Source organism: Pelmatolapia mariae, linkage group LG18 (genome assembly GCF_036321145.2).
Source record: "Pelmatolapia mariae isolate MD_Pm_ZW linkage group LG18, Pm_UMD_F_2, whole genome shotgun sequence".
NCBI classification, from domain to species: domain Eukaryota; kingdom Metazoa; phylum Chordata; class Actinopteri; order Cichliformes; family Cichlidae; genus Pelmatolapia; species Pelmatolapia mariae.
Genome location: NC_086243.1, coordinates 33,746,925 through 33,760,849, shown reverse-complemented (window position 1 = coordinate 33,760,849; position 13,925 = coordinate 33,746,925). Strand labels below are relative to the sequence as shown.

The 13,925-nt window shown below is 37.5% G+C and overlaps 1 protein-coding gene across 1 annotated transcript in view; it reads left to right on the top strand.

Annotated features, from left to right (window-relative positions):
* Window positions 1-8,996, top strand: part of LOC134617067 (immunoglobulin lambda-1 light chain-like) — a 31,213-nt gene extending 22,217 nt beyond the window's left edge. The window contains exons 3-5 of the mRNA XM_063462233.1: window positions 6,107-6,157; window positions 8,242-8,573; window positions 8,629-8,996. Of these exons, the coding sequence (XP_063318303.1) occupies window positions 6,107-6,157; window positions 8,242-8,573; window positions 8,629-8,841 (596 nt within the window). The 3' untranslated portion in view covers window positions 8,842-8,996. The remainder of the gene's footprint in view (window positions 1-6,106; window positions 6,158-8,241; window positions 8,574-8,628) is intronic.
* Window positions 8,997-13,925: the final 4,929 nt, after the last annotated feature.

Sequence of the window (13,925 nt, the reverse complement as noted above, 5' to 3'; positions counted from 1 at the left end):
TATTCACAAAAAAATTTAAGAAACAGCGCAACATCATATGACAAAATGCCATAAAATCTTGTGTCCTAATCAAAATGGCAAACCTGGCTGACAGATGTGAAAATATTTTAAACAGTTGAAAACTGACTCAAACATATATATGTATATATATATATACACACACATATGTATATATATATATATATATATATATATATATATATATATATATATATATATACAGTGGCTTGCAGAAGTATTCGGCCCCCTTGAACTTTCCCACATTTTGTCACATTACAGCCACAAACATGAATCAATTTTATTGGAATTCCACGTGAAAGACCAATACAAAGTGGTGTACATGTGAGAAGTGGAACGAAAATCATACATGATTCCAAACATTTTTTACAAATAAATAACTGAAAAGTGGGGTGTGCGTAATTATCCAGCCCCCTGAGTCAATACTTTGTAGAACCACCTTTTGCTGCAATTACAGCTGCCAGTCTTTTAGGGTATGTCTCTACCAGCTTTGCACATCTAGAGACTGAAATCCTTGCCTATTCTTCTTTGCAAAACAGCTCCAGCTCAGTCAGATTAGATGGACAGCGTTTGTGAACAGCAGTTTTCAGATCTTGTCACAGATTCTCGATTGGAATTAGATCTGGACTTTGACTGGGCCATTCTAACACATGGATATGCTTAGGCTACAAAAAATTTCCCAAGCCTTGAACATTCCACGGAGCACTGTTCAAGCGATCATTCAGAAATGGAAGGAGTATGGCACAACTGTAAACCTACCAAGACAAGGCCGTCCACCTAAACTCACAGGCCGAACAAGGAGAGCGCTGATCAGAAATGCAGCCAAGAGGCCCATGGTGACTCTGGACGAGCTGCAGAGATCTACAGCTCAGGTGGGGGAATCTGTCCATAGGACAACTATTAGTCGTGCACTGCACAAAGTTGGCCTTTATGGAAGAGTGGCAAGAAGAAAGCCATTGTTAACAGAAAACCATAAGAAGTCCCGTTTGCAGTTTGCCACAAGCCATGTGGGGGACACAGCAAACATGTGGAAGAAGGTGCTCTGGTCAGATGAGACTAAAATGGAACTTTTTGGCCAAAATGCAAAACACTATGTGTGGCGGAAAACTAACACTGCACATCACTCTGAACACATCATCCCCACTGTCAAATATGGTGGTGGCAGCATCATGCTCTGCGGGTGCTTCTCTTCAGCAGGGACAGGGAAACTGGTCAGAGTTGATGGGAAGATGAATGGAGCTAAATACAGGGCAATCTTGGAAGAAAACCTCTTGGAGTCTGCAAAAGACTTGAGACTGGGGCGGAGGTTCACCTTCCAGCAGGACAACGACTCTAAACATAAAGCCAGGGCAACAATGGAATGGTTTAAAACAAAACATATCCATGTGTTAGAATGGCCCAGTCAAAGTCCAGATCTAAATCCTATCGAGAATCTGTGGCAAGATCTGAAAACTGCTGTTCACAAACGCTGTCCATCTAATCTGACTGAGCTGGAGCTGTTTTGCAAAGAAGAATGAGCAAGAATTTCAGTCTCTAGATGTGCAAAGCTGGTAGAGACATACCCTAAAAGACTGGCAGCTGGAATTGCAGCAAAAGGTGGTTCTACAAAGTATTGACTCAGGGGGCTGGATAATTATGCACACCCCACTTTTCAGTTATTTATTTGTAAAAAATGTTTGGAATCATGTATGATTTTCGTTCCACTTCTCACGTGTACACCACTTTGTATTGGTCTTTCACGTGGAATTCCAATAAAATTGATTCATGTTTGTGGCTGTAATGTGACAAAATGTGGAAAAGCTCAAGGGGGCCGAATACTTCTGCAAGCCACTGTAGGTGACGGTTTAGACACGTGATGCATTTTCTCCCAAACGTGCATGGACTTTTAAAGAAACTGATTGTTACAGCTTTTATAATACATTCTTTGACTGCTCTTGACCTTGCAAACTACACCAATTTATTAACATTATTTCATTATTTTTTTGTATTTCATTTTGATCAATTAATTTTAATTTCAGAAGGTGGTATCACACTCAAACAGATTGAACACGGACTGAACAGTGGCAAATCCATGATTTAAACCTCCCTATAACACAAAATATTTTTTTTTATTGTAACTGTGTTTTACTTGGTCAGACTCTAGAACTTAAAGAAATATACTTTCTTTTATTAGTAGTAATTGTTTGTATGTACTGTTAACATATACTGTTTTATCAAACAGCCTGAGGTTGTTGATATTAAAAACATTTCACCGTAACTTTCACATTAATTCTAACAATGTTTTCACATTTTGTTAAAATTAAAAATACGGTATGTTTTAGGTAATTAATATACAGTTGTAAATTGTAAATTAAAATGAAAAAAGCAGGAAAGATTGTCATTCATACAGAGTTATTATGTAAATTGTAGGGTGATTAATTGTAAATAATGTTACAGATTTTCCTGTTGTTTTCAAATACAATGGGCCATATTACAGTACATTAATATATTTTCAACATATTAGGAGTGTAAAAATAAAGGCAAATCACCGTTTTTCAATTTACAGGAATGTAATGTCCATATTACAATTAATTACTCTTTTTGATTTAATGGTAATTTACCGTTGCCATTTTACAGTTATTAACTGTAATTTTTATGTACATTTCTTACAGTGCATAAAGTACAATACGTAACTGAACAGTTCTGGGATAGGTGGAAAAAAGAACCTGGTAATCTGAAAGTGAATGAAGTGGCAACTTGGACGTGTTGTTGAAACTACTGAAGGGGATAATTAGTCTGTCAGGTCAAGGTTAAAGTAGGGGACCGAAGTCCAACAAAGAAGCAGTACCATACAGTCCAACCCTCTGTTCCAGCTCTGTTCTAGGATGCCCTCTGGACCCAGTGGAGGTGGTGAGTGACAGGAGAATGGTGGCTAAGCTGTCATCCCTGTTGGACAACATCTCCCACCCCATGCAGGAGACTGTGACAGCACTGAGCAGCTCCTTCAGTGGGAGACTGCGGCACCCACGGTGTGGGACGGAGAGATTTCGCAGGTCTTTCCTCCCCACTGCTGTCAGACTCCACAACAAAGACTTTAACTGATCAAACACACACATCCATACATGTGCAATAACACTAATGTGCAATAATCTTTTCTGGCATCATTGTATTTTTACTCAGTTGTATATAGCATTTGTATTCTATTTTTATCTTATTGTATATTTTATTCTATTTTATTCTACTGTATATAGTATTTTATTTTATTCTATTCTGTACAGTTGTGTACTGTATTTATTCTTATTGTATTCTAATTTTTGCTTCATAACTTTTGCACTGTCCACTTTCTGCTGTGACAAAACAAATTTCCCACGTGTGGGACTAATAAAGGTTATCTTATCTTATCTTATTACTGAACAGCTATTCAAAAATAGGTGGTTCTTGTTGAAAGTGAATAACAATAAAGTTTTTTTTTTTTTTTTAATTGTATTTAATCAGTGACTCAACGTATACCTCAGGAGTGGGTTTTTTTTTTTCAAAATTGTGCAGCTTTATTTAAACTCTTTTATTGTTATTGCTTTATTGCTACAACATAATTCAAAGGAACTGTGTGAGTAGCAGTTTTTTCCACATTTTGTAGTTTTCATGATCCTTAAACGATGTCCAGAGAATGAGCCTGTTTATCCTGATGAAGAAAATAAATGGCTACACCAGGACATATTGAAATAATTACACTGTAAGTACGCTGTACTTTGTGGGGCGTGGGCCATGTTATAGAGTCACGTAATCTCACCTAACTTCCAGGTATTTTACAGGGAAGGAGATGCAAATTGCAATGTAAGCAATTTAAGTACTGAATAATGAATTTTAAGTAAGTAATTACTAAGGAAGTACTGCTTAAGTAATGTTGTGCATAATGGATGTTTCACTATTTAACTGTCTTTATTATTTATATATATAAATAAAAATGATACAGTCATTATCACTTTTCTCTATTTCTAATTTGAAATTTTAAATTGATATGTACAATCTGTTACGGCCAGGCGGCCAGAACCAGAGCAATGGGCCCAAAAGCAGACAGAACGGAGGCAACAGGTTCAAACGTGATAAAGCTTTTATTTACAAGTGACTTTGACAGTGAGATAATGGCTGTGAACTATGCACTATGAAGCAGAAGCATGAACTATGAAGTAGACACATGAGCTCTGAGCTGTGATAACAACGGGGCTGTGAATGCAGGTAACCACCACAACAGGAGCCAGGGGAACAACTCGGGGAGAGGATCGTGGCTCAAGAGGGGAAGGTCAGTGGCACTGGAACACAGAGAGATAAATGTAAGTGATGGCGGCGATTGGTCGAGTAAGTAAACTGGAAGTGTCTTACAGGTTTTGCAGGTGGAGGCTGGCGTGAGGGGAAGGCAGTCGGAGTGGTCCAGGTGAGTGTCCACAAGCCGAAGTTCCAGAGGGAGTGTTTTCCGTGAATGCTTTGAGTAGCAGCAGTTAGGCAGGCAGGTGAATCGATATCCAACAGAGGTTGGGCTGCAACTGTGATTACCGAGTAGACCAGACTCAGGAAGTGGTGAGTATTGCCGGAAGTGAAATGATGAGCCGGAGGATCTCTAAAAACCACAGAGAGTAAAACACCAGGTAAGCATACACCGAAAACTATGATGGACAGGAACGACTTGATGGCCTCACACTAACGCAGGTTAGCAGAAGATCTGGCAAAGACTCATTGAGAGCGCCGGTCTTACATGCAGGCAGCCCAAATTGCCAACAGGTGCAGATCGTGGTTGGAATAAGGTAGCTCCACCCAGAGGTGGGAACTCCAGCTCTATAGAAAATCAAAGCCACTCACCTGGACAATGACACAACCAAACTTTGGAAAAGATAGGCTTATCCAGGCCTGTAATAATGGAGACAAGGTGTGTTGTTTTCATTAATTGGATATTAAGTATCAGAATTTCAGGAGCAGGACCACGCAACACGCTCCTTGCGGTTCTCATCTATATAGGTTCCCCCAGTTCTACAAGCTGTTCATTCTTGTTTATGTGCCCCACCCTCCCTCCCCTTTTCAATTCTTTAACTTCTTTACTTCTATTTAGTACATGGGGATCTGCCAGGCCCGGGAGCCATTGCCAGTCCCCTTCGAGGCCTTCCCCAAACCGCAGCTCAATTCATTTCCAAGCCATTCACCTTTACCTACTAAAACGCTGTCACACATAAAATGAGGACGTGGGCCCAGCTAGTGAAACTTTAATGAAAAACAAGAACAATTTCTTAACCCTTAAAAATTAGCTTTAACAATAATTTTCCATGCAAAACAATACTTACACCCAGAAACATCATGTAATTTGCCAGTTGGTTTTTTTTTTTCAATTTGGACAATTTCTTTTACTTTGTGAGCAAGTGTCCAAAAACTTATTCAGACTGTCAGCATACTTTTACATATTCCTCCGAACTATGCACGATACATCTTTCAGTGTGCTGGGACTCCTCACTTCTAAAATACAGCAGGTGTGGTTTGAAGGACGCAACAAAACCACATCAGAAAGACATCAGAGACTCATCACATCACTCGCTGGATTCACTGGATTATTTTTCTTTCACCATTATTTGGAACAAAGAAAACAAACTTGACTGGTTTGTGTCATTGTGGTGCTGCATGGCCCACTTTCTCCTGAGATTCAGTTCACAGACAGATGTTCTTGATAGTTTTCTTTACAATTTGCTGCTATAATTAAAAACTCATTGTGTGATTAATGATGGTGAGCCAGATGGGCCAAACCATGATACTATCAGCAGCATGTTTCATTGTAGTGGTGGTATCATTGATGGGATAAATGGACTGGTGCTTATATAGTGATTTTCTATTTTCATGTGGACTAAAGTCGTGGACTGACCAACAGACTGACATTAACATCAGAGCCGTGCTGCTAGTGTGGCTAAAAGAAAAGAGAAGAAGAGACAGTCATGTTGATATGAACATTAGAGAAACACATCATGGAGCTGAAATATGATCCTGCTTCCTCATTTGGACTCATTCACCTCAGCTGACACATTCAACAGCAGACAGGTTTTTGTAGCAGTCTGTCTCACTGTGAGAGGAACAGGATGGAACTACCTCATCTTTGGCTCTGGAACTAAACATTTATTTTCCTTCAGTTGTTTTATTGTAGAAGCTGAAAATGTGTTTAAAGTCAGTTTCTGCTGCTTCAGGCTTTACATGTTAGTTTTTTCATCATTAGTAGAGAATTCATCTGCAGCCATTGTTACATAAGAAAAGCTCAATAATCTCTGAAAACATGTTGAAATCTCACTGAACAACTAAAGTTTTTCTTTATTTCTGCAAATATTAGTGATGTTACAAATATTTAGGATTTGATCATCTCAGTAATTCTGCACCATCTGCTGGTTTTTCAACACAAGATCATATTTGATGTTAAAACTATAGTAATATTGATTTATAAATGTATTGTTCAGACATTCTTTGTTAATATTTAGGAAGAAAATGTAAACACATTTTTAAGGTAAAACTTTTACGTTGTTTAGGATCAGAGGTGAAATGATTTAATACGCATTTTGGAGAAAATATGACATGACTGTTGTATTTATTGCATGTTTATATATTATTCTAAATTTGCACATAACAATAACAACTTAAAATTACTTAAATGTTTGAAATACTTCTTGAAAAATAGTTTTGTCACGTACTGTGGATTTTGTAAATTAAATTATGATGATTAACTGGCATATTAAAGAAAAAACTGGCCATTCACAAATTGTATTTTGATTATTTGAATTTAATAACAAATGAGTCTTGTAGGGTTAGGGTTAGATTTTTAAAAACTGTTTAAAAATGTACATTTCATTTGTTTCATTTTTTTTACTACTCAGTAACAATCAGGAATAAACTAAGTTAAAATGTTTTATATATATATACATACATATATATATATATATATATATATATATATATATATATACATATATATAGCTGAGCATTCATTTCACTTGAAGAGTAAACTATATATATATGTATGTATATATATATATATATATATGTATGTGTATATATATATATATATATATATATATATATATATATATATATATATATATATATATATGGACACTGACACAAGTTTCATTTTTTTACCCGTTTACTGAAACATATTCCAATTATAGCTATATAGTGGACATGTACATAATGTGCAGACTCTCAAAATTCATTTGAGGGTATCCACATTCAAATTGGATGAAGATTTAGGAGTTTCAGTTTTAACACATGTCATCCTCTTTCAAAAGGGACCAAAAGTAACTGCACAATTGACTCAAAGGCTATTTCATGGGCAGGTGTGGGCAGTTCATTTGTTATATCATTATCAATTAATCGGACAAACCAAAATCAACTTCTACCAGAATGATGGCAGGAAAAAAATATGGAGAAGACGTGGAACAGCAGACGATCCAAAGCATCATCTGTAAAACACGGTGGAGGCAGTGTGATGGCCTGGAATGAGCCATAAGTGGAAAATTCTTGAATGGCCAAGACAGTCACCTGATTTTAACCCAACTGAGCATTCATTTCACTTGAAAACTAAACTTCGGACAGAAAGGCCCACAAAAAACAGCAACTGAAAGTCACTGCAGTAAATGACTGACAGAGCATTAAAAAGGAGGAAACCCAGCATCTGATGATGTTCATGAGTTCAACACTTCAGGCTGCCATTGTCAGCAAAGGGTTTTCAACCAATTATTAGAAATGACCATTTTTTTCAGTTATTTAATTTGCCCCTGAAATGAAGGGATTGTATTGAAAAATGCTTTAGTTACTCACATTTTTATGTAGTTCTTACATTTTTTGTTCAACGCACTGAATTGAAGCTGAAAATCTGTACTTGAACTGCATCTGAGTTGTTTAATTAAAAATTCACTGTGAGAATGGTTCTCTATACTGTGTGTAGAAAACCAAAATTAGAAAAAAAAAGTTGTCTCTGTCCAAATATATATGGAACTAACTGTATAACTGTCTCGTCCACATGTGAGCCATGATGACATGAGGTGATGACTGTGTTTGATATGAAGCTGAATCCAGTGTATGTAGTGAACTTTGTATTGATGAGTAGTTTAGTGATCAGAGTCCATGTAGTTTCCAGGATCAGACTGAATGCAGTGCAGTGCTGGAAGCTGCTGCTGACTGTGTGAATGTGTGTCTGTGCTGCTTGTTGCTGCTGTCAAACTTCAGATGAGCAGGTAGTGAAGCCCGTGGTGAGCGTGTACCCAGCAGCATCCAGAGCCCACCTGGAGGGGAACAGCTCCCTGCTGTGTGTGGCCTCAGCCATGTTTCCTCCTCTGGTCCAGTTCTCCTGGAAAAGACAGAAGAAGAACGGCGGAGAAGCGGAGGAGCTGCCCCCTGCTGAGGGAGAGCAGCTGGAGCTCAGAGAGTCGGGACGCAGCGCCTCCATCTTACTGATCAATCAGCAGGACACCAACACATATAAATACAGCTGCTCCGTGAAGCACGAGGGGGGCACAGTGGAGGCCCAAACACAACAAGGTAATGAAGGCTTGGTGACTGTGTTCAGCAGTGATTCAGCTTCATGTGGAGATGCTGTCAAAGAGAGCAGAGGAGCAGAGGACTGACATTTCTCACTGCAGCTCCAAACATTTGACTCCTTTTCTTTTTCCACCCACAGATTATGTTCTTTCTATGCACAAGGTAAGGCTGCTCTGCCTGCTGTACACAGTGCTGATAGTGAAGAGTCTGGTGTACTGCTGTGGACTCTCTCTGCTGATGATCCGCAGAAACAAGGGAGCGTCCACCAACTGCACACATGCTGACTGACTGTTTTCTGCTCGCCTTTTCTCACCATCAAATCTCATCAATTCATCTCATTCATCACTTTGATCAGTATCACAAATGTTAGTTATGATGTGTTGTGCTTATTTTGGCTTTTTATTCAATAGTTAGAAGATCATCTGAAATAAATACATCTTTACATGTATTGTTACTCTGAGTTAGAATTCTTTTTTTACTTATTGTGACTTTTATTGTAGTAACAAAAATCATCAGGTATATTTTAATCACAAGTTTTTTTTATTTTATTTCTTTTTATTTTGGTTGATTTTCAAATGTCAAACAGTGTAGTTGTGTTTGTAAGTGTGAATAATAAAGATTTAAAGATGAAGAATTTGATTCTACTTTCATTGTGTGATAAACAACAACCCGTGTGAGTGAAGCACAAACTGACTGTATCCAAACTTGCTCTCCTGCAGCAGACGGGCTGTGTGGGTTTCTGCTCTGCAGCCTCCACACCGTTAGCTGTGGCTTTTCACTTTAATAACACAATGACAGTTACAAGCATGAACTCTGCTTAAAGAATGATTCCAGGAAGGATCTGTGTTCTTCACCTGTGAGAGAAACAGCTCAAATCCTCAACTCAGAGCTGACAAATGAACTTTAATGGAATCAAAGGAGAGACCATGAAGCCCCTGCAGTCTGCTCAGCTCCCATTTTATTACCTGAGCTGAGTTTTTCATTCTGGATATCACACACGTAAGAACAGATCAAGTCTGAACAGCAAATGTTGGAGAATCATTTTGAAGTGTTGCTAAATGTCATTATTATTACAAAAACTACTGAATGATTCAGAAAATCGTTTCCAAAAAGCAGAAATATCCAAACAAAGTAGAAACAAGGCAACATGAGTCATTCAGATGCAGATAACATATTCTCCTTATTTTGAAGAACACAGTCATGAAATCTTTCTGTGTGTCATTCATTGAGTTGAAGTGTCTAATAGAAGAGGAAAAGCAGAAATAATCAATGATAGCTGAGACATTGAGAACATGGCTGTATGCCTGCTATCATAACAGGAAACAAAGCACACAAACAGCAAACAGACAATAATGTGGTCGCAGCTTGTTGTGTGTTGTTAGGTGTCATTTTTGACTTTGACATTTAATGAAGTCACAAAAATGTGTCCGACTCATTAAAGGAGTCTGTACGTCTCAGTCAGTGCTCTGTATTCATGTGTTCACCTTATTAAACTCACTGAGACACTTTTCTCCTCCAAACTTACAGCACAGCTTCATATTTCACTGACTGATTCTTTGATTACATCCATTAAGGCTCACACAGTGAAATTAGTGCAAACTTACAAATGTGTTGGAACAATTTTGGCCTCCAAACTGAACTTTGAGACAAACAGTGAAGCTGTGAGCAAAAAGAGGCTCCAGTGTGTGTCATGGTGGAGGAAACTGTTGTATTCCCACATTAAAAACATGCTGATCTTATTGGATTTTTCCCTCAAAGTCTTTTTCCTCCTTTTTCTCTTCATCCAAATGTTCTAGCAGGCTGACTGTGAGTCCCTGTTTAACCTGTACAGCAGAAAGTAACAGCAGTCAGCGGCCTCCACTTTACTTCATGACTTCAACCCCTCGCACAGTCAGTTTCACTTTCTTCCTTCTGTCTTTTAGTCCTAAAATGTAGAACAACAGCAGATCAAAATATTTGTGTCCTTCACTCACATCTTCAAATGATACCTTCTATATCAGAGATGATACAAAGGCAACATTTGTCTTATTTCTCTTTCATGAATCAAAAAGTACTTTTGTACTGTTGTGTAAATGTGTATGTAAAGGTGGATGACTGCCTACTGCAAATGAAATCTAACCATGGCTACAAATAAATGAAGCTGAAGCTGACGTAAAACACAGCCCTGTTTTTATTACTGTTTATAGATATTATAATTGATGATCATCATTTTGAATGATTCTTAAAAAGGGTTTAATGAATCCTTCAGTCTGAAACCAACTTGGAACAAAACACATTAGAAGATGTGGGAAAGAACCACAGTGTGCACATATTTTAAACACACAACCAAACCATATGTGTTTGTTTTAAAATACATTTATATGTAAATGTTGTTACATGTGATTTCATTTACAATATATATAAACTGTTGAATTTCATTTTTACAGCATTATTTTCATTTCTGTCACATAAATATGAATAAATATCAGTTTTCTTAAACTTGTCAATAAGAGTTCAAATGTATTTGGGGGAAATAAAAACATTCATCATTATGAAAAATCAAATCTGTGTCTGATCATTTTTCTATCAGCTGTAGCTTCAAAGTAGCTTCCTCTGCTCTTTGTTTGTACACTGTTAGAAAAAGCGTCTTGAAAAAATGGTGATATTCCGGCAGCTGGGGCGCCAAAATACGACCGTATAATTACAGAAAATAACTCCCGCATAAAAATACGGTTATTTCCAGTAATGAAAATACAATTAGTTGCGCTAATTTGACATGGGATCTCGCCTTTTTCAAGTGCCGCTAAACATTAAATTAGGAACATGTTAATGTCATTAAACAGTGAAATCATCTATAAATAGGAAAAGAAAACATCTCAAAAAAACAGTAATATTCCGGCAGCTGGGGCGCCAAAATACGACCGTAAAATAACAGAAAATAACTGTCCCATAAAAATACGGTCATTTTCAGTAGTGAAAATAGAGTTTGTTGCGCTAATGTTACATGGGATTCTGCCTTTTCCAAGTGCTTTTAGACATTAAATTAGGAACATTGTAACGTGATCAAACAATGAAATTACCTATAAACAAGGTCACTGAATGTGGCAATATGAATCATAATACGTAAATATCCAGAAATATACAGTTAACAGTTGGTTTAACTAATAATGGATTGCATGCTTTGGGACAGACTGACAGAGGTGAGGCTGCCGTATCGCACCATCTGCCCCTCGCCAGCAGGTGAAGTGTCTTGACCACGGACACAACGACGGAGAGTGTCCGAGCCGGGGCTCGAACCGGCAACCTTCTGATCACATGGCAAACTGCTAACTCTTGAGCCACGATCGCTCGAACTAGCAATGATAATAATACTTATGTGATGTAACACAAGCTTATAGGGATCATGTTATATACTTTTCCATAGCATTACATTTGAATTCAACAGTTCAATCTTTCAAATAACGGACAGATATTTGTGGAATCATAATACATTTGTGAATGTATTTTAACAATCTAAATATGCATATGTACAGACAGATACATTTAATAATCATGAAAATTATGTTTCATTACATTACAGTGATTTGACGTTAATTTACATTTGAAATGTGAAGTCAAAGTCTATTTACGTAACTTTATTGATATTCTAGAAGAACAGAACAAAACTGTAAAATGCACGATTCTTTCCTACGGTCGCAGCCATACCCGCGACCTTGTTGTTGTTAGTTCACATTCATTGGCCGATGCTTAGCGTCACGTTATTATGTGTCCCAACATCCAATGGCATATCACATTGTTTTCATGGCCACACCCTCACCCCAGGAGCAGAGGCCTATTTCTGTTCAGGAATGTTGTGAATACTTTCAGAGTTATATTAATTGCAATTAACACCTCTACACTTATTTTTTTTAAAAAATATAATTAGCACAGCGTGGCCGTGAACTGATTTACATTGTGGCAAAGGAATCTTGACTAAGCAGCTCAAAGAGAGAAATTGAGCTTGTTATTCAACCCCAAGCTGGTAGGGGGAGCTCTTTATTTAAACACTTTACGGTGCTTCCATGTGCCTCAAGGTTCAACAACAGCAGAATAGAAGTCACTCATGGTACATGAGTGACATCCCGCAACAAAACAACAACTGTCAGTGACTCTGCACCACGGCGTAAACACAACATTCAAGATAACAGTTAAAAGTAACTAACCATAAACAATAAAACAAGAACATCTAAACAGCAGCACATGTCCCAAGGCATGATGGGAGAGAACTAGCTGTTTCTGGATGTATTTTTACGATCTAAATATGCATATGTACAAACAAATATATTTAAAAAACAAGTAAATTGTGTTTTACTATATTTACAGTGATGTTATGTTATTTTACCTTTGACATGTAAGATCACAGTCTACTTATGTAAATTGAATGATATCCTAGAAAGACAGTACAAAACTGTAAAAAATTACAGTAAGATACTTTGACATTACTATTTTTTGGAACAGTGTATAAAGATGATGAACACACAAATGAAATGATCAGAGGACACAAATGTGAACCTGCAGAAGACCTACACCTGCCTGTTTCTACATATTCATCTTTCCTTATGTTGCTTTCATCGTGTTTCCTTTTTACCTGTATGAAAATGTTTGAAGTATTTTATGATCTTACAACTAAATCAAATATTTGTAAGTGATGAACATCTGTGGCCGATATTGTGTTTGTGTATTTCCAACTATCGTCAATAAAACAGAACAATTAAAAATGAGATGCTGTGAATATTTTTTATGGATTTTCTTTCACAAAAACAATGAAAAGCTGAACATATTCAACAGTTTATATAAGGAAGAAGAAGAAGAAGGCCAGAAAAGTCCTATTAGCATTAAAATACTGTGTACAGCAGACAAATGATTAGTTATCATTTTCCTATTAAAATATGAACCAACACAGCCTGACATAATCACACTACAGAATTCACACTGACTGTTCAGCTGCAAATATACATTGTGTTTGTGTAGATGTTATATAGTCCATATATTATAAGGATTACTGTGTACATGTGAATAAAAAGATGGCGCTCTGATGCAGCTGAGGCCAAACAAGGACGAGCTGTGAGATCAGATGTTGTTTATTTAGTGTTTCTGCATCATGTGACCCAGATTTTTGGATCTGCTGTCAGATTGAAATGAAGACGATGAAACCACACAGCAGCTTCAGCTGAGCTGTCAATCAGCAGCAGCAGTCTTATCTGTGGGCCGCAGGGGCTGATGGGAGCTTTGAGGACCTGTTAGAAACCACGTGGCCCTCGTCTGATCTCACAGCTCGTCCTTGTTTGGCCTCAGCTGCATCAGAGCGCCACTTCTCCCCAGGTTCACCAGAGGAAACACCACTGCACAAAATG